The sequence below is a fragment of the Bombina bombina genome, chromosome 1 (assembly GCF_027579735.1).
Source record: "Bombina bombina isolate aBomBom1 chromosome 1, aBomBom1.pri, whole genome shotgun sequence".
Classification (NCBI taxonomy): domain Eukaryota; kingdom Metazoa; phylum Chordata; class Amphibia; order Anura; family Bombinatoridae; genus Bombina; species Bombina bombina.
In genome coordinates, this window is record NC_069499.1 from 446,394,076 (window position 1) to 446,415,600 (window position 21,525).

Consider the following 21,525-nt stretch of genomic DNA (forward strand, 5'->3'; position numbering starts at 1 on the left):
CGATTCATCCAGATCATTATCAGTTCCTGAGATTCTCTTTTCTAGACAAGCATTACCAATTTGTGGCTCTACCGTTTGGCCTTGCTACAGCTCCAAGAATTTTCACAAAGATTCTCGGTGCCCTTCTGTCTGTAATCAGAGAACAGGGTATTGTGGTATTTCCTTATTTGGACGATATCTTGGTACTTGCTCAGTCTTTACATTTAGCAGAGTCTCATACAAATCGACTTGTGTTGTTTCTTCAAGATCATGGTTGGAGGATCAATTTACCAAAAAGTTCTTTGATTCCTCAAACAAGGGTAACCTTTCTGGGTTTCCAGATAGATTCAGTGTCCATGACTCTGTCTTTAACAGACAAGAGACGTCTAAAATTGATTACAGCTTGTCGAAACCTTCAGTCTCAATCATTCCCTTCGGTAGCCTTATGCATGGAAATTCTAGGTCTTATGACTGCTGCATCGGACGCGATCCCCTTTGCTCGTTTTCACATGCGACCTCTTCAGCTCTGTATGCTGAACCAATGGTGCAGGGATTACACGAAGATATATCAGTTAATATCTTTAAAACCGATTGTTCGACACTCTCTAACGTGGTGGACAGATCACCTTCGTTTAATTCAGGGGGCTTCTTTTGTTCTTCCGACTTGGACTGTAATTTCAACAGATGCAAGTCTCACAGGTTGGGGAGCTGTGTGGGGATCTCTGACAGCACAAGGAGTTTGGGAATCTCAGGAGGTGAGATTACCGATCAATATCTTGGAACTCCGTGCAATTTTCAGAGCTCTTCAGTTTTGGCCTCTTCTGAAGAGAGAATCGTTCATTTGTTTTCAGACAGACAATGTCACAACTGTGGCATACATCAATCATCAAGGAGGGACTCACAGTCCTCTGGCTATGAAAGAAGTATCTCGAATTTTGGTTTGGGCGGAATCCAGCTCCTGTCTAATCTCTGTGGTTCATATCCCAGGTGTAGACAATTGGGAAGCGGATTATCTCAGTCGCCAAACGTTGCATCCGGGCGAATGGTCTCTTCACCCAGAGGTATTTCTTCAGATTGTTCAAATGTGGGGGCTCCCAGAGATAGATCTGATGGCCTCTCAGCTAAACAAGAAACTTCCCAGGTATCTGTCCAGATCCCGGGATCCTCAGGCGGAGGCAGTGGATGCATTATCACTTCCTTGGAAGTATCATCCTGCCTATATCTTTCCGCCTCTAGTTCTTCTTCCAAGAGTAATCTCCAAGATTCTGAAGGAATGCTCGTTTGTCCTGCTAATAGCTCCGGCATGGCCTCACAGGTTTTGGTATGCGGATCTTGTCCGGATGGCATCTTGCCAACCATGGACTCTTCCGTTAAGAACAGACCTTCTGTCGCAAGGTCCTTTTTTCCATCAGGATCTGAAATCCTTAAATTTAAAGGTATGGAGATTGAACGCTTGATTCTTGGTCAAAGAGGTTTCTCTGACTCCGTGATTAATACTATGTTACAGGCTCGTAAATCTGTATCTCGAGAGATATATTATAGAGTCTGGAAGACTTATATTTCTTGGTGTCTTTCTCATCATTTTTCTTGGCATTCTTTTAGAATACCGAGAATTTTACAGTTTCTTCAGGATGGTTTAGATAAGGGTTTGTCCGCAAGTTCTTTGAAAGGACAAATCTCCGCTCTTTCTGTTCTTTTTCACAGAAAGATTGCTATTCTTCCTGATATTCATTGTTTTGTACAAGCTTTGGTTCGTATAAAACCTGTCATTAAGTCAATTTCTCCTCCTTGGAGTTTGAATTTGGTTCTGGGAGCTCTTCAAGCTCCTCCGTTTGAACCTATGCATTCATTGGACATTAAATTACTTTCTTGGAAAGTTTTGTTCCTTTTGGCCATCTCTTCTGCTAGAAGAGTTTCTGAATTATCTGCTCTTTCTTGTGAGTCTCCTTTTCTGATTTTTCATCAGGATAAGGCGGTGTTGCGAACTTCTTTTGAATTTTTACCTAAAGTTGTGAATTCCAACAACATTAGTAGAGAAATTGTGGTTCCTTCATTATGTCCTAATCCTAAGAATTCTAAGGAGAAATCGTTGCATTCTTTGGATGTTGTTAGAGCTTTGAAATATTATGTTGAAGCTACGAAATCTTTCCGTAAGACTTCTAGTCTATTTGTTATCTTTTCCGGTTCTAGGAAAGGCCAGAAAGCTTCTGCCATTTCTTTGGCATCTTGGTTGAAATCTTTAATTCATCTTGCCTATGTTGAGTCGGGTAAAATTCCGCCTCAGAGAATTACAGCTCATTCTACTAGGTCAGTATCTACTTCCTGGGCGTTTAGGAATGAAGCTTCAGTTGACCAGATCTGCAAAGCAGCAACTTGGTCCTCTTTGCATACTTTTACTAAATTCTACCATTTTGATGTATTTTCTTCTTCTGAAGCAGTTTTTGGTAGAAAAGTTCTTCAGGCAGCGGTTTCAGTTTGAATCTTCTGCTTATGTTTTTTGTTAAACTTTATTTTGGGTGTGGATTATTTTCAGCAGGAATTGGCTGTCTTTATTTTATCCCTCCCTCTCTAGTGACTCTTGTGTGGAAAGATCCACATCTTGGGTAGTCATTATCCCATACGTCACTAGCTCATGGACTCTTGTTAATTACATGAAAGAAAACATAATTTATGTAAGAACTTACCTGATAAATTCATTTCTTTCATATTAACAAGAGTCCATGAGGCCCACCCTTTTTTGTGGTGGTTATGATTTTCTTGTATAAAGCACAATTATTCCAATTCCTTATTTTATATGCTTCGCACTTTTTTTCTTATCACCCCACTTCTTGGCTATTCGTTAAACTGATTTGTGGGTGTGGTGAGGGGTGTATTTATAGGCATTTTAAGGTTTGGGAAACTTTGCCCCTCCTGGTAGGAATGTATATCCCATACGTCACTAGCTCATGGACTCTTGTTAATATGAAAGAAATGAATTTATCAGGTAAGTTCTTACATAAATTATGTTTTTTCCACGTCAACCGTCAGCTGGGCAGCTCTCATGGAATTCTATTTAAAAAACAATATTTCCCTGCGAGTGGCGAGATGTCTCCCATAGAAATAATGAGAGCTGTCTGCTATGTAAAAGTTTGCAATGGAGAGCGAAGTACACAGGGAGAACCTGGCATATGCTTAAACATTAATCTTACGCCTAATGCAAATCAAATTATGCTGCTTTTAGTGCACTGTACCTTAAAATAGCTGTGGTTTTCATATGCATATTTTTCTGTTTAGAGTAATTAGTGTTTTGAGTATTTTGATAAAAGCTCACCACTTTTTAATCTGTAAGAAAAAATTGTGAGATCTGTAGGGCAAAAATGTTTAGAGAATTATGCTGAGATTTTAACGCCCATGTTCAGCCCATTTTACAATACAAAATTCATTACAAAACACCCTGTTTTAGGGTAAAATGTGTCTGTAGATCAAGAGAATGTAAAGTAAACTGCACTAGCTGCATTGCAGTTTTATTTGTATTCACTTCTTCAGTTATATTTGTATTCACTGCTTCATTTTTATTTGTATTCACTGCTTCATTTTTATTTGTATTCACTGCTTCATTTTTATTTGTATTCACTGCTTCATTTTTATTTGTATTCACTGCTTCATTTTTATTTGTATTCACTGCTTCATTTTTATTTGTATTCACTGCTTCATTTTTATTTGTATTCACTTGGTCAGTTTTATTTGTATTCACTTCTTTAGTTATATTTGTATTCACTTCTTTACTTATATTTGTATTCACTCCTTCAGTTTATTTGTATTCACTTCTTTAGTTATATTTGTATTCACTTCTTTACTTATATTTGTATTCACTCCTTCAGTTTATTTGTATTCACTTCTTCAGTTTATTTGTATTCACTTCTTCAGTTTTATTTGTATTCACTTCAGTGTTCTAATCAGTACTGGATGCCTCTATGTTAGAAATATTGGTATCTAAAAATATTTAGATACTTTGCGATGTGGAGGATGGTGGATTAGGGGCTATTAGGCTATGGGCTTATGGTAGGGTATTATTTTTTTTTCACATTTTTTTATTCGTTTTCTCAATTAATTTCTATGTGGGAACACGTGCACGCACATGCGAAAACTCTGCTAGCGCTTTTTAGGCTACCGCTAGCACAAAATAATGAATTTTTCAGCTTGTAATACAAGCGGAACCAGAGAAGACCAAAAAACCTTACGCTAGTGATGTTTTTGCTAGCGAAAATTTTAGATTTACTGCAGCACTTGTAATCTAGTCCATTGTGTTGTATTACTCTCTGTAGGAAACAACAAGCAACTAGCTAGCTGTCTTAATCAATTTCATGTGGACTCCCTCTGTGAGGACTATAAACCATTAATTCACTTTTCCACAGCAGGGTTTTTTTTTTCTTTTAGTAGCTTCTGGACTTTGGGTCAGAGCTTGGCTAAAACAAAATGACAGACAAGGGACCGTAAACAGCAAAACTCAAAAACTCTTCAGATTGACTATTAATTATTCACAATTTCTCTTGATGGTAAAACCAAGGTTTCAAGAAAAAAAATAGTCATTAAAGTCTCTATTAAAATCCATTGGCAATGCAATTAAATTTGCATTGCTGGGAAGCATTGCGCTCACCAAAGGGTTTCCATAGACTCCAACCAAAGCGCAGCAAAGGGGGTAAGTCGCACAGCGATGGGCAGCAAATGTAAATATATACTGTATGTATATGACTATATACATATATATTTATGTGTTAATATGTGTATATACATACAGTATTAACACATACAGTATTAACATGAATGTATATGTATATAAGCATATACATATATATTTACAGGGAACAGTTCCCATAGACTGCAATGTCAAGGCACTATTCAGTGCCGTTTTTGTCTAACACCCTACAGCTGTCAATTTTAACCCCTTAAAGCTGCCTAGTGCAGTTGTTTTTTATTAAAACTATAATGCCCTCTATTTTGAGTGTATATTGTGCACTTTTATTAACATTTTATCAAAATATGTTGTCATTTAAACTGTTTAATTGCAATTTGTGGCACAACTAATTATACTTAGTACTATGAAATAGTGTAGTTGGTTTTGTAAACTGCTTTAACTGTTTAATAAATATACTTAGTTTCCTGTTATAATCAACATTTTTTTTTTACAGGGGAGAAAAAAATTTCCATATATTTTATTATATTTATGCTGGACTGTGCCATAATAAGAAGCTTTCAGAATATAAATTACCTGAAAGAAAGCCTCCAAGGTAAATTATATGTAAGTACTTTTTAATGTAATTTGTTATTTTATTTGAATATCAACAAATTTACTTTTGTTATAGATATATTGAAAATGAGACTGGCGCAGTAATGCAAGATATTGTCACTAAAGAATCTTACCGGAGACAGTTTGCAGCAATACAGCATTGCTTTAGGATCATAGGATTTAGTAATGAGGTAAGTAGGCACCTTTTTTTAAGGTTTAAAATACATTTTCATTTGAACTAATAAATTCTCATGTTTTCCAGTTCTTTAATCATATCCTATATAGCAATAGCCTCGATTCTTATCTGTTACAATTTGCTGGTAAAAAGATTCAGATACACTGAGGTACCGAGCAGGACACACATACATTGAGGTACAGAGCAAGACACACATACACTGAGCTACAGAGCAGGACACACATACACTGAGGTAATGAGCAGGACACACATACACCGAGGTACAGATCAGGACACACATACACTGAGGTACTGAGCAGGACACACATACACTAAGGTACTGAGCAAGAAAACATATACACTGAGGTACTGAGCAGGACACACATACACTAAGGTACTGAGCAGGACACACATACACCGAGGTACAGATCAGGACACACATATACACTGAGGTACTGAGCAGGACACACATACACTGAGGTACAGAGCAGGACACACATACACTAAGGTACTGAGCAGGACAACATATACACTGAGGTACTGAGCAGGGCACACATACACTGAGGTACTGAGCAGGACATACATACACCGAGGTACAGATCAGGACACACATACACTGAGGTACTGAGCAGGACACACATACACTAAGGTACAGATCAGGACACACATACACTGAGGTACTGAACAGGACACACATACACCGAGGTACAGATCAGGACACACATACACTGAGGTACTGAGCAGGACACACATACACCGAAGTACAGATCAGGACACACATACACTGAGGTACTAAGCAGGACACACATACACTAAGGTACAGATCAGGACACACATACACTGAGGTACTGAGCAGGACACACATACACTGAGGTACTGAGCAGGACACACATACACTGAGGTACTGAGCAGGACACACATACACTGAGGTACAGAGCAGGACACACATACATTGAGCTACAGAGCAGGACACACATACAGGGAGTGCAGAATTATTAGGCAAGTTGTATTTTTGAGGATTAATTTTATTATTGAACAACAACCATGTTCTCAATGAACCCAAAAAACTCATTAATATCAAAGCTGAATAGTTTTGGAAGTAGTTTTTAGTTTGTTTTTAGTTATAGCTATTTTAGGGGGATATCTGTGTGTGCAGGTGACTATTACTGTGCATAATTATTAGGCAACTTAACAAAAAACAAATATATACCCATTTCAATTATTTATTTTTACCAGTGAAACCAATATAACATCTCAACATTCACAAATATACATTTCTGACATTCAAAAACAAAACAAAAACAAATCAGTGACCAATATAGCCACCTTTCTTTCCAAGGACACTCAAAAGCCATCACCATTGCGTGCAGCAGCAACCACAGCCTCCCAGACACTGTTCAGAGAGGTGTACTGTTTTCCCTCCTTGTAAATCTCACATTTGATGATGGACCACAGGTTCTCAATGGGGTTCAGATCAGGTGAACAAGGAGGCCATGTCATTAGATTTTCTTCTTTTATACCCTTTCTTGCCAGCCACGCTGTGGAGTACTTGGACGCGTGTGATGGAGCATTGTCCTGCATGAAAATCATGTTTTTCTTGAAGGATGCAGACGTCTTCCTGTACCACTGCTTGAAGAAGGTGTCTTCCAGAAACTGGCAGTAGGACTGGGAGTTGAGCTTGACTCCATCCTCAACCCGAAAAGGCCCCACAAGCTCATCTTTGATGATACCAGCCCAAACCAGTACTCCACCTCCACCTTGCTGACGTCTGAGTCGGACTGGAGCTCTCTGCCCTTTACCAATCCAGCCACGGGCCCATCCATCTGGCCCATCAAGACTCACTCTCATTTCATCAGTCCATAAAACCTTAGAAAAATCAGTCTTGAGATATTTCTTGGCCCAGTCTTGACGTTTCAGCTTGTGTGTCTTGTTCAGTTGTGATCGTCTTTCAGCCTTTCTTACCTTGGCCATGTCTCTGAGTATTGCACACCTTGTGCTTTTGGGCACTCCAGTGATGTTGCAGCTCTGAAATATGGCCAAACTTGTGGCAAGTGGCATCTTGGCAGCTGCACGCTTGACTTTTCTCAGTTCATGGGCAGTTATTTTGCGCCTTGGTTTTTCCACACGCTTCTTGCGACCCTGTTGACTATTTTGAATGAAACGCTTGATTGTTCGATGATCACGCTTCCGAAGCTTTGCAATTTTAAGAGTGCTGCATCCCTCTGCAAGATATCTCACTATTTTTTACTTTTCTGAGCCTGTCAAGTCCTTCTTTTGACCCATTTTGCCAAAGGAAAGGAAGTTGCCTAATAATTATGCACACCTGATATAGGGTGTTGATGTCATTAGACCACACCCCTTCTCATTACAGAGATGCACATCACCTAATATGCTTAATTGGTAGTAGGCTTTCGAGCCTATACAGCTTGGAGTAAGACAGCATGCATAAAGAGGATGATGTGGTCAAAATACTCATTTGCCTTATAATTCTGCACTCCCTGTACACTGAGGTACTGAGCAGGACACACATACACTGAGGTACTGAGCAGGACACACATACACTGAGGTACTGAGCAGGACACACATACACTGAGGTACAGAACAGGACAAACTTACACTGAAGTGCAGAGCAGGACACACATACACTAAGGTACGCTACAGAGCAGGACACACATACACTGAGGTACAGAGTAGGACACACATACACTGAGGTACAGAGTAGGACACACATACACTGAGGTACAGAGTAGGACACACATACACTGAGGTACAGAGTAGGACACACATACACTGAGGTACAGAGTAGGACACACATACACTGAGGTACAGAGTAGGACACACATACACTGAGGTACAGAGCAGGACACACATACACTGAGGTACAGAGCAGGACACACATATACTGAGGTACAGAGCAGGACACACATACACTGAGGTACAGAGTAGGACACACATACACTGAGGTACAGAGCAGGACAAACTTACACTGAGGGGCAGAGCAGGACACACATACACTAAGGTACTGAACAGCACACACATACACTGCACTAGAGAGCAGGACACACATATACTGAGGTACAGAGCAGGACACACATACACTGAGGTACTGAGCAGGACACACATACACTGATTTACTGAGCTGGACACATACACTGAGGTACTGAGTAGGATGCATAATGTAAATAGGCTGACTAAGACCAATATATCAAAGAAGAATGAGTTAGTTATAAGAAGGTAAATTCAACCATACGGCTAGATAATGCCTCGCAAGCATGAGATACAGGGGTTGGGAAATTACAGTCTTTTGACTAACACCCCTTGATGAACTCAGTGTTATGTTCGAGTGTACATCCCGGAGCTTTGCTCAACCTCTCTACAGGTACCTTTACAGGATAACAGAGTTTGCTCCATCCAATAAGACCAATATATGTCTCTTATTTTAAAGGGAGACTAGAGACCTCATATATGTTGCAATTATATTTTTATAGAAGACTAGGATATACATAACTCCTCTATTGCAATATACTATGTGAATCATATTAAAGGTTCAGGGTCAAGTTAAAGGAACAATGCACAGTCCAGATTATATTAAAGGGACAGGATCCAATTAAAGGGATGGAATCTAACCTAGCCAACACTAAACTGTAATGTATAATGGTACAAAGGCTGACTAGGACCAATCAGTATATGTATGTATATATATATATATATATATATATATATATATATATATATTATTTTAAAAGGAGCCTATCTCAGAATAAACAGAGAAGTACATAGAATTGGTTTTGGTCATAAATGCACCCCTCTATTCAGAAAGACTTGCAGAGACTTCCTGGGAGACCAATTGTCTTGGCTAGAGGATCGAGCCAGTCCCCACTGGCAAAATATATTGATTACTTCCTACAGCTCTTTGTTGTTAGTAAAAAAATATTATCTTAGGAACTCTATGGATCTTATAGGCATTTTAAAAAATAGCAGCATTCCATATTATAATCTCTGGCTAGCCACTGTTGATTTTAATAGTTTTTATACTATTATCCCCCACCAGGCAGGAAAACAAGCTGAAGCTACTGCCTTAAACAGATTTCCATATGTTGGACCTCCAGTACACTTAATATTGTAACTATTAGACTTATGTCTGGGACTAAACTATTTCAAATTAGATTCTACCCCTTTAATTGGATCCTATCCCTTTAAAATAATCTGGACTGTAAACATTCTTTTCATTTAATTTGTTACTTTAACTCAACTGTGTCCCTGTACTTTGATTCAGATAGTATAGTATGATGGAGGAGTTATGAATACCCTAGTCTGACTTCCATAATATAATCATGATACATTTGGAGTCCTGAGTCATCAAATATATGTACAATTATTGTGTCCAGTCCCTCAATACTAGATTGGCGCTAAAGCTTTATCTCTTCTCCGGGAGTACACTGCCTTGGTAAGTGGGCATGGCCAAGCCGGCAGTGCATAGACAGCTTGGAATAGCAATCTGATGTATGTGATCCCAATAATTTGATACCAGATTAGTTTTGTACTTGTCTAGAGGACCCCTTTGCACTGTTTGTAGCTCAGATTGTATTGTATTACATATGGTTTGATGGGTTTGACATAGATATAATGATGATGTCTGAATCAATAAAGTTTAATTTTGACTAGACTATTCCATTAAGTTTGTTTGTATTGCACTTTTGACTGAGGAAGTGGTGTTTATTTCTGAAACAACACATACTGCCTTCCTGGACCTTTACTGTATATATATATATATATATATATATATATATATATATATATATATATATTATATATATATTGAGTGATGTTTAACGTGGTCACACTATCCATTGAAAGTATAGGGTGTGCTAAAGATATGTTGGCTACAATAACATCCTGGATAATTCTGTTTTGCTATGGACTTGTTATACTAGATTGTGAGCTATTCTGAGCACAGGCCCACTATATTAATAGCTCATAGTCACCCGCAAGTTAGTTATGTTTTAACTAAACAAAATGCGTTTGGCTTTCCATACGAATGCAGCTTTGGTTTTAAGATTTGTGAAATAAAGAAGGACTTTTTCTTAAGCTTGGCTACCACCTTCATTGAGTGCAAGGAATTTATTCATTTTGTCTATCTATATTAATAGCTCACCCTGTGTGTAGTTAACTATACACCACCAGTAATTATGCCTTGTTTTTATACACAGGAAGTTCATTCAGTGTACAGAATTCTGGCTGGAATACTGAATACGGGAAATATTGAATTTACAGCAATTTCTTCTAAACATCAAACTGACAAAAGTGAAGTTCCAAATGGAGAAGCATTAGAAAATGGTACTAAACCCTCTTATAAAAAAAAGTATATGACAGTATTGTATTTCTGTTCAATAGAATTCTTCATGTAATCATGATTTTTTTACAGCACTAGTCAGTTATTCAAAAAAGGCCACAAGTTCAAAAAATCACATCAATCAACTGGTTAATTTGTGTCTATATTTTATTTATTTATTTGTTTTGTGTTGTCCATAGCTGCAGCTCTTCTCAGTATTGGTGCAGAAGAACTACAGGAGGCACTCACCTCACACTGTGTAGTAACAAGAGGAGAAACCATTATCCGGACAAATACAGTGGATAAAGCTGCTGATGTCCGGGATGCTATGTCCAAAGCTCTTTATGGAAGACTGTTCAGTTGGATTGTAAACCGTATCAATACCCTTCTTCAACCTGACAAAAATATATGGTTAGTAATAAGTATGGTGTTCTATCTGGTAGTAAATTTATGTATTCTAATTTATTTCATGTAATTGGCAAGAGTCCATGAGCTAGTGACGTATGGGATATACAATCCTACCAGGAGGGGCAAAGTTTCCCAAACCTCAAAATGCCTATAAATACACCCCTCACCACATCCACAATTCAGTTTTACAAACTTTGCCTCCCTATGGAGGTGGTGAAGTAAGTTTGTGCTTGATTTTCTTCTGTGATATGCGCTTCTCAGCATTTTGAAGCCTGATTCCTCTCAGAGTACAGTGAATGTCAGAGGGATGTAAAGGGAAAGAAAAGAGGGCGCAGCTTCATCCGGTAAAAAAGTTCATCTTTATTTATTTAAATACATGGATAAAATTCCAGCAGCAGCAGGAAACATAGAACAGGGATGAAAGGTCTGACTAGTTTCGGCTATCTCGCCGTAATCGTAAACCTGTACATCTTAAAATTGTGTTGGTTTAAAAATACTTTACTATTCTCTAATTGGTTGTTTAGAGGGCGTTGTTTGTTGAAACATATTAACTCCATGAGTGCTGAAAAGGGGTGGTGGGAGCTAGATAACTATGTATACTGAAACTTGGGATTTTTTAATGAAAACTATTTTACACCAGTATGTTCTGGAAGTGACAGATAATATTTACAGAAAGGAATGAGGTTGTAATAATATCTAAATAATTCATACATCCTATATCTAAACATATATTTAAGATGGTTTTGGTATTATTGTATATATACCATATGATTGAATATATTGCTACATAAATAGGTGTAATCCCTCTATATATCAAAGAAAAATGTTTAGAGAAAATATTTCTCATATCGCATATAATTCAAAGGCAAAAATGATATATATTCATACTCATATCTATGATGCAATATAATACATAGATCTCGATTGACTGAAAGAAGCCCCTAAAAATCAACCAAAATAACACAATTATCTGAAAGAAACCTATTGGATTTAACCTATTCGTAGATTAGGACACCTCAGAATAACAACGTGATCATAGTATTTAATTATAGCAGAGCTGATGAAAAACATGTAGTTTCATTTAAGGCATATTAAGCTCTATAGTTCTGATATCTTAGGGTATCCTAATACGATTTATTCTTTCAGTGAAGTTCATACCTTATATATATATAAGGATACTGAACACTGAAGTAATGCAATGATAATAAACTAATAAGCTAAAGGCATATACATTGATGTGAGGTGTAAAAGTAACCACTTGTCCTATAGCTAACAATAGTCAGTGACTGAGAACTCAGAGCCATTATGGCCCAAATAGGTATCTACTAACACCAAACCTATAGTCATTTAGAAAATATCAATGGTAATATTTAAGGTGATGCAAATTCTTAAAGTACACAATCTATAAAATGTATATATAGATTGTCAGAGTCGTATAAACCCCTATTATATGATGTACAGAGTATTACATATGTTTATGACTTGGAAAAATAAAAGGATATTATATGTGTTAATAGGGACAGAAAGCTCCAGAGTGGGGGTGATAATGCACATGTGCTACCTAACATGTGAACAGTATATAGTTAACTGTACAGTACTGGTGTCGTCGCCTCTGCAAGCACATAAAGTTATGTGATTGCATATTGGGATATCGGCCGGAGTCGGCCAAAAACGTGTAAAGGGTAAACGGTTGGCCGGAGTTGGCAAGTGTTGCCACTACTACAGTACAAATAAGGATAAATAATCACATAAAGTGATAATGGATAGTAAAATAAGTAATCACGTATATTGGTGATAGACCAAGGGCACAGCTCAATGGGCAGATAAAATTATAGCCCGTTCATTGGCTTATTGCCAATGGTTAATCAGATCGAACTCTGAGTTATATCCATCAGGAACTCTAGTCCTTAATTTAAAAATCCAGAAGGTTTCACGTCTGGCTAAGAGTGTATCCTTGTCTCCCCCTCTTAACGGTTTTTTTATTACTTCGATAGCCCTCCATTTGAAGGTATTGACTAAACAAGCATGTGTTTCAATGAAGTGTCTGGAGAGTGCTGAGCATGTTACTTCGTTTTTAATGTAACCCAAATGTTCCCGTATTCGGGTACGTACATCTCGACTAGTTTTACCCACATACTGTTGGTGATGTTGTGTACACTCAATTAGGTATATAGTATAAGGTGTTGAACATTTTATAAGCCCGTTGGTTTTAAAAATTTGGTTTGTGGTACAGGAATAAAATTCCTTACCTTCTACCAAATAATCACAGGCTTTGCACCTCCCGTCACCACATTTGTATGTTCCTTGGATACTAAGCCAAGAGGATGGCTTCTTTGTAGGGGGTAATAGGGAAGGAGATAATATGTTGCCCAAAGTCATATTTTTGGAATATATGCATTTGAAGCCCTTAGTTACCACTTCCTTTAGGGCTTTGTCCCCGTACAATATAGGAAAATATTTTTTGAGAATGGAACACACCTCATCATACTCTGTAGAATACTTGGTGATGAACATGGTTCTATCATCCATGTCACTCTTGTATTTGTGTTTTAGGGCCTCCTGCCTACTCACCCCAGCCACCTCCTTAGCCACGTTTCTGACCATCTCCGGCCGGTACCCCCTTTCCACTAGTTTGTCTACCATACTCTTGCTTTCAACTGCAAAGTCCTGGTCTGAACTGCATAGGCGTCTAGTGCGTAGCAACTGCCCCTTGGCAATTCCCTTAAATACATGCCTTGGATGTGAGCTCTTGTGGTGCAAAAGTGTGTTGCCAGAGATTGGCTTTCTATACAATCTAGAAGTGATTAGGCCAGTGTTTGAATCACCTACTAGGGTCACATCTAGGAAATTGATGGAAAATTTACTCCATTCATAGGTAAATTGTACCCCGTTTTCACTAGTATTCAAATACTGTACAAATTTCTCTGCGTTCATCTTGTCTGATGACCATACAATTAGTAGGTCATCTATGAAGCGTTTGTACAGTGAAATATATTTCCTGAAGGGGTCACTATCTGAGTAGACAAAGGTTCTCTCGAGCCAGCCCATGAAGATGTTAGCATATGAGGGGGCAAATTTTGCCCCCATGGCTGTCCCTTGTCTCTGCAGATAGTAGACCCCTTCAAACAAGAAATAATTGTGTTCTAACAAGAACACAGTCACCCTTAAGATGTATTTGGTAGCTTCACTGTCTGTACCATAAATGGGTTCCAAAAAATGTCTGATTGCTTTTAATCCCATATCTTTAGGGATACTCGAATAGAGTGCCACCACATCAATGGTCAACCAACTAGAATTAGGGGACCAGTGTACTTGCTCCAACATTTCCAAAATATGTGTGGTGTCCTTGATGTGACTATGGAGTGTCTCAACTATAGGCTGTAGAATTGAGTCCAGCTATTCTGATAACGGCTCCAGGAGGGAGCCTATACCAGACACAATCGGTCTCCCCTTTACATTTGTCAATCCCTTATGTACCTTTGGCAGATGGTGGAAGATAGGGGTAACTGGATTTCTGACGTACAGATATTTCATTGTCTCCGCATCCATAAACCCCCATCCTACACCATCGTCCAACAGGTTATATAGCTCTCTTTGGAACCTATTAACTGGATCAGATGTAAGTGTGGTATATGTATTGGGATCTTCAAGCTGCCTCAGTGCCTCAGCGATATAAGTGTCTTTATCTAGGACCACCACACTTCCCCCCTTGTCAGATTTTTTTATCACAATGAATTTATTGTTTTTAATTTTACTTAAAGACTCTTTTTCTTTAAGGGATGGGTTATGTGTGCTAGTACTCTTAGATTGATGTAGTAGAGTTAAATCTTCCACCACTCGTTTGTGAAAGAGTTCCAATGCATGGCCCCTACTGTGGATGTCTGATCCAGTTAATAGGTTCCAAAGAGAGCTATATAACCTGTTGGACGATGGTGTAGGATGGGGGTTTATGGATGCGGAGACAATGAAATATCTGTACGTCAGAAATCCAGTTACCCCTATCTTCCACCATCTGCCAAAGGTACATAAGGGATTGACAAATGTAAAGGGGAGACCGATTGTGTCTGGTATAGGCTCCCTCCTGGAGCCGTTATCAGAATGGCTGGACTCAATTCTACAGCCTATAGTTGAGACACTCCATAGTCACATCAAGGACACCACACATATTTTGGAAATGTTGGAGCAAGTACACTGGTCCCCTAATTCTAGTTGGTTGACCATTGATGTGGTGGCACTCTATTCGAGTATCCCTAAAGATATGGGATTAAAAGCAATCAGACATTTTTTGGAACCCATTTATGGTACAGACAGTGAAGCTACCAAATACATCTTAAGGGTGACTGTGTTCTTGTTAGAACACAATTATTTCTTGTTTGAAGGGGTCTACTATCTGCAGAGACAAGGGACAGCCATGGGGGCAAAATTTGCCCCCTCATATGCTAACATCTTCATGGGCTGGCTCGAGAGAACCTTTGTCTACTCAGATAGTGACCCCTTCAGGAAATATATTTCACTGTACAAACGCTTCATAGATGACCTACTAATTGTATGGTCATCAGACAAGATGAACGCAGAGAAATTTGTACAGTATTTGAATACTAGTGAAAACGGGGTACAATTTACCTATGAATGGAGTAAATTTTCCATCAATTTCCTAGATGTGACCCTAGTAGGTGATTCAAACACTGGCCTAATCACTTCTAGATTGTATAGAAAGCCAATCTCTGGCAACACACTTTTGCACCACAAGAGCTCACATCCAAGGCATGTATTTAAGGGAATTGCCAAGGGGCAGTTGCTACGCACTAGACGCCTATGCAGTTCAGACCAGGACTTTGCAGTTGAAAGCAAGAGTATGGTAGACAAACTAGTGGAAAGGGGGGTACCGGCCGGAGATGGTCAGAAACGTGGCTAAGGAGGTGGCTGGGGTGAGTAGGCAGGAGGCCCTAAAACACAAATACAAGAGTGACATGGATGATAGAACCATGTTCATCACCAAGTATTCTACAGAGTATGATGAGGTGTGTTCCATTCTCAAAAAATATTTTCCTATATTGTACGGGGACAAAGCCCTAAAGGAAGTGGTAACTAAGGGCTTCAAATGCATATATTCCAAAAATATGACTTTGGGCAACATATTATCTCCTTCCCTATTACCCCCTACAAAGAAGCCATCCTCTTGGCTTAGTATCCAAGGAACATACAAATGTGGTGACGGGAGGTGCAAAGCCTGTGATTATTTGGTAGAAGGTAAGGAATTTTATTCCTGTACCACAAACCAAATTTTTAAAACCAACGGGCTTATAAAATGTTCAACACCTTATACTATATACCTAATTGAGTGTACACAACATCACCAACAGTATGTGGGTAAAACTAGTCGAGATGTACGTACCCGAATACGGGAACATTTGGGTTACATTAAAAACGAAGTAACATGCTCAGCACTCTCCAGACACTTCATTGAAACACATGCTTGTTTAGTCAATACCTTCAAATGGAGGGCTATCGAAGTAATAAAAAAACCGTTAAGAGGGGGAGACAAGGATACACTCTTAGCCAGACGTGAAACCTTCTGGATTTTTAAATTAAGGACTAGAGTTCCTGATGGATATAACTCAGAGTTCGATCTGATTAACCATTGGCAATAAGCCAATGAACGGGCTATAATTTTATCTGCCCATTGAGCTGTGCCCTTGGTCTATCACCAATATACGTGATTACTTATTTTACTATCCATTATCACTTTATGTGATTATTTATCCTTATTTGTACTGTAGTAGTGGCAACACTTGCCAACTCCGGCCAACCGTTTACCCTTTACACGTTTTTGGCCGACTCCGGCCGATATCCCAATATGCAATCACATAACTTTATGTGCTTGCAGAGGCGACGACACCAGTACTGTACAGTTAACTATATACTGTTCACATGTTAGGTAGCACATGTGCATTATCACCCCCACTCTGGAGCTTTCTGTCCCTATTAACACATATAATATCCTTTTATTTTTCCAAGTCATAAACATATGTAATACTCTGTACATCATATAATAGGGGTTTATACGACTCTGACAATCTATATATACATTTTATAGATTGTGTACTTTAAGAATTTGCATCACCTTAAATATTACCATTGATATTTTCTAAATGACTATAGGTTTGGTGTTAGTAGATACCTATTTGGGCCATAATGGCTCTGAGTTCTCAGTTACTGACTATTGTTAGCTATAGGACAAGTGGTTACTTTTACACCTCACATCAATGTATATGCCTTTAGCTTATTAGTTTATTATCATTGCATTACTTCAGTGTTCAGTATCCTTATATATATATAAGGTATGAACTTCACTGAAAGAATAAATCGTATTAGGATACCCTAAGATATCAGAACTATAGAGCTTAATATGCCTTAAATGAAACTACATGTTTTTCATCAGCTCTGCTATAATTAAATACTATGATCACGTTGTTATTCTGAGGTGTCCTAATCTACGAATAGGTTAAATCCAATAGGTTTCTTTCAGATAATTGTGTTATTTTGGTTGATTTTTAGGGGCTTCTTTCAGTCAATCGAGATCTATGTATTATATTGCATCATAGATATGAGTATGAATATATATCATTTTTGCCTTTGAATTATATGCGATATGAGAAATATTTTCTCTAAACATTTTTCTTTGATATATAGAGGGATTACACCTATTTATGTAGCAATATATTCAATCATATGGTATATATACAATAATACCAAAACCATCTTAAATATATGTTTAGATATAGGATGTATGAATTATTTAGATATTATTACAACCTCATTCCTTTCTGTAAATATTATCTGTCACTTCCAGAACATACTGGTGTAAAATAGTTTTCATTAAAAAATCCCAAGTTTCAGTATACATAGTTATCTAGCTCCCACCACCCCTTTTCAGCACTCATGGAGTTAATGTTTCAACAAACAACGCCCTCTAAACAACCAATTAGAGAATAGTAAAGTATTTTTAAACCAACACAATTTTAAGATGTACAGGTTTACGATTACGGCGAGATAGCCGAAACTAGTCAGACCTTTCATCCCTGTTCTATGTTTCCTGCTGCTGCTGGAATTTTATCCATGTATTTAAATAAATAAAGATGAACTTTTTTACCGGATGAAGCTGCGCCCTCTTTTCTTTTTATTTACACATTGGATTACAAGGAATCCTCTTTTGCAGTCTCTGTCCGACATCCCCGGTCCTACCTTCTTAGCGTTTAATGCTTCAGTTTGGAAGCGGATTGTCTTCACAGGAAGGATTCACTACGGAGCGGTTTAGCCAATGGGCTCGCAGTCTCATACACACCCCCAGTTTAGACGTCATGCCTAGGCGCCGGGACGCTTGAAACAGAGAAAGATCAGCAGCGTTACACGCCAAGCGGAGGATCTCTATCAGCGCATACCTTGTACAGCCTTGAGCAGTTAATCGTCTAGAATCGGAGAAGATTTTGGCAGAAGGGTGAGTTTGTTTTCACTCTATTCCGCAATGGTGGATGCCTGTTTTTCCTTATTGCTGGGGGTGTTTGCTGTGTAGACCTGCTGGGGCACATACCGCCACTACTAAACTGACCTTTGTGAAGATTCCACGATATTGGTTTGGAATATTAATATTGGAGAGACACACTAGTTTTCAATTTGGGAATATTTTCTTTGTTGCTGGATGTAAAGGGAGTATCACCTATTGAATTCTATGGTTTTCCTCGCGGGAAATCTTTTCATAGGTTCTCTGTTATCGGTCATAGAGATTCATCTCCTACCTCCCTTTTCAGATCGACGATATACTCTCATAATCCATTGCCTCTACTGATAACTGTTTCAGTACTGGTTTGGCTATCTGCTATATGTGGATGGGTGTCTTTCAGTAAGTATGTTTTTATTACTTAAGACACTCTCAGCTATGGTTTGGCACTTTATGTATTAATGTAAAGTTCTAAATATATGTATTGTACTTATATTTGCCATGAGTCAGGTTTATGTATATTTCCTTTTGCAGACATTCAGTTTCAAAATTGGGAAAACATATTTAGGAAGTTATTTTTTCTTACCTGGGGTGTAGTCTTTTCTTCAAAATTGACTGTTTTTCATTAATTTTCTTGTGGCAAAATTAGGCTTGCAAGGCCGCAAAATGCTGATATTTATTGCGTCATTCTTGGCGCAAGTATTTTTTTGGCGCGAAGGTACGTTCGGTGATGCAAATTCGTCATTTCCAGCATCTTTGTTGACGCCAGGTCTCCTTGCACAAGGTTGCGTCTGCTATGACGCGAGTTGCATCATTTCCGGATGTTGTTAGCACCAAAAAATTTCATTTTGCGTTGCGCATCATACTTGGAGCCAAATAATTTAATTATTTAAACCCCACTTTCGATATGCCTCTTGCCTCTTTCTATGCTTAGAGGGCTATGCTGTTTGCATTTTTTTCCATTCCTGAAACTGCCATATAAGGAAATTGATAATTTTGCTTTATATGTTGTTTTTTCTCTTACATTTGCAAGATGTCTCAATCTGATCCTGTCTCAGAAACCACTGTTGTATCCCTGCTGCCTGATAACAGTTCTACCAAAGATAAGTGTATCTGTTGTAAGTTAGAGGAGATTATATCTCCAGCTGTAGTATGTAACAGTTGTCATGATAAGCTTTTACATTCAGAGAATGTATCCATCACTACTAGTACAATGAAAGAAAAACAAAAGGAGCACCGGATTGGAAAAAATACAAAAAGTTCTTTATTCTTTAAAAACAGGAAAACAGGTTACAGCTTATAACCTACAGGACAGATGTGTAGATGCGGGTAACCACGTATCCCTTGACTGCCGTGTTTCGGCTTCTTTTTTTATTTTTTTCCAATCCAGTGCTCCTTTTGTTTTTCTTTCATCTGCAACACATTGGATATGCCAAGAGAGCACGGATTGCCTAACATCAGCAGCGAAACAGCCCATAGTGCACTGTTATTGGGAACTGGTAACAGAGCCATCAGGTAATGGCGAAGAATAAGCCCCTACTTTCTCCCCCTATACGTCACACGCTACTATACTACTGGAGAACTGGCAGACAGCGTGCTGAAAGAGGAGTGTTTCGGCTCTTGGAGCCAGTGGTCTGTAATAGAGGCATCTTGGACTAGATGACAACAGGATTTCCCCTAGGACCGGCACGCCATATGCAACGGAACATGTGAGTTTGCACGTTTATCTTTGGATTGTGTATAACAAGTCTAACCAGTTTTTCAAAGTGTGAGGACACATGTTATAGGGGGATTGATGCCACTTTGGACATAAACAAGGGGTATGGCAATCAACTCGGGAGACAAGTGGAGGGCATGAAGTTTGCCTTATATACACATTGATGGGCTGACATAACAAAGATTCATAGAAACACAGTGTAACCACAGTCAGATAAACAGGTGCTGCAAATGCAATTTTTTTACTTTTTGATCACTACTAGTGCAATGCCTGTTGTTCCTTCAACATCTAATGTACATGATATCCCTGTGAATATAAAAGATTTTATTGCTGATGCAATTCAGAAGGCTTTGTCTGGTATTCCGCCTTCTAATAAACGTAAAAGGTCTTTTAAAACTTCTCATAAAGTTGAAGAAATTTCAAATGACCAACAATATTCTGAATGATCCTCCTCTGATGAGGATCTATCTGATTCAGAAGATCCTACCTCAGATATTGACACTGACACATCTACTTATCTCTTTAAGATGGAGTATATTCATTCCTTGTTAAAAGAGGTGTTGATTACTTTGGATATTGAGGAAATTAGTCCTCAATACTAAAACTAGTAAACGTTTAAATTCTGTTTATAAACCTCCTGTGGTTACTCCAGAGGTTTTTCCAGTTCCTGATGCTATTTCTGATATGATTTCAAAGGAATGGATTAGGCCTGGTAATTCTTTTATTCCTTCTTCTAGGTTTAAAAAGTTGTATATTTTGCCAGCAGTCAGGTTGGAGTTTTGGGGAAAAATCCCCAAAGTTGATGGGGCGATTTCTACTCTTGCCAAACGTACTACTATCCCTATGGAAGATAGTACTTCCTTTAAGGATCCTTTAGATAGGAAACTTGAATCTTATCTAAGGAAAGCTTATTTATATTTTGGCTATCTTCTTAGGCCTGCCATTTCTATGGCTGATGTTGCAGCTGCATCAACTTTCTGGTTGGAAAGCGTAGCGCAACAGGAACCAGATCCTGATTTGTCTAGCATTGTTCGCTTGCTTCAATATGCTAATCATTTTGTCTGTGATGCTATCTTTGATATCCTCAAAATTTATGTTAAATCTATGTCTTTAGCTATTTTAGCTAGAAGAGCTTTGTGGCTTAAGTATT

At 38.3% G+C, this 21,525-nt stretch overlaps 1 protein-coding gene across 1 annotated transcript in view; it reads left to right on the forward strand.

The window, feature by feature from the left end:
* The window catches only part of MYO3B (myosin IIIB), a 72,273-nt gene that overhangs the window by 26,815 nt on the left and 23,933 nt on the right, over positions 1-21,525 (forward strand). The window contains 4 exon segments of the mRNA XM_053698421.1: positions 5,148-5,246; positions 5,322-5,436; positions 10,631-10,757; positions 10,953-11,163. Of these exon segments, the coding sequence (XP_053554396.1) occupies positions 5,148-5,246; positions 5,322-5,436; positions 10,631-10,757; positions 10,953-11,163 (552 nt within the window).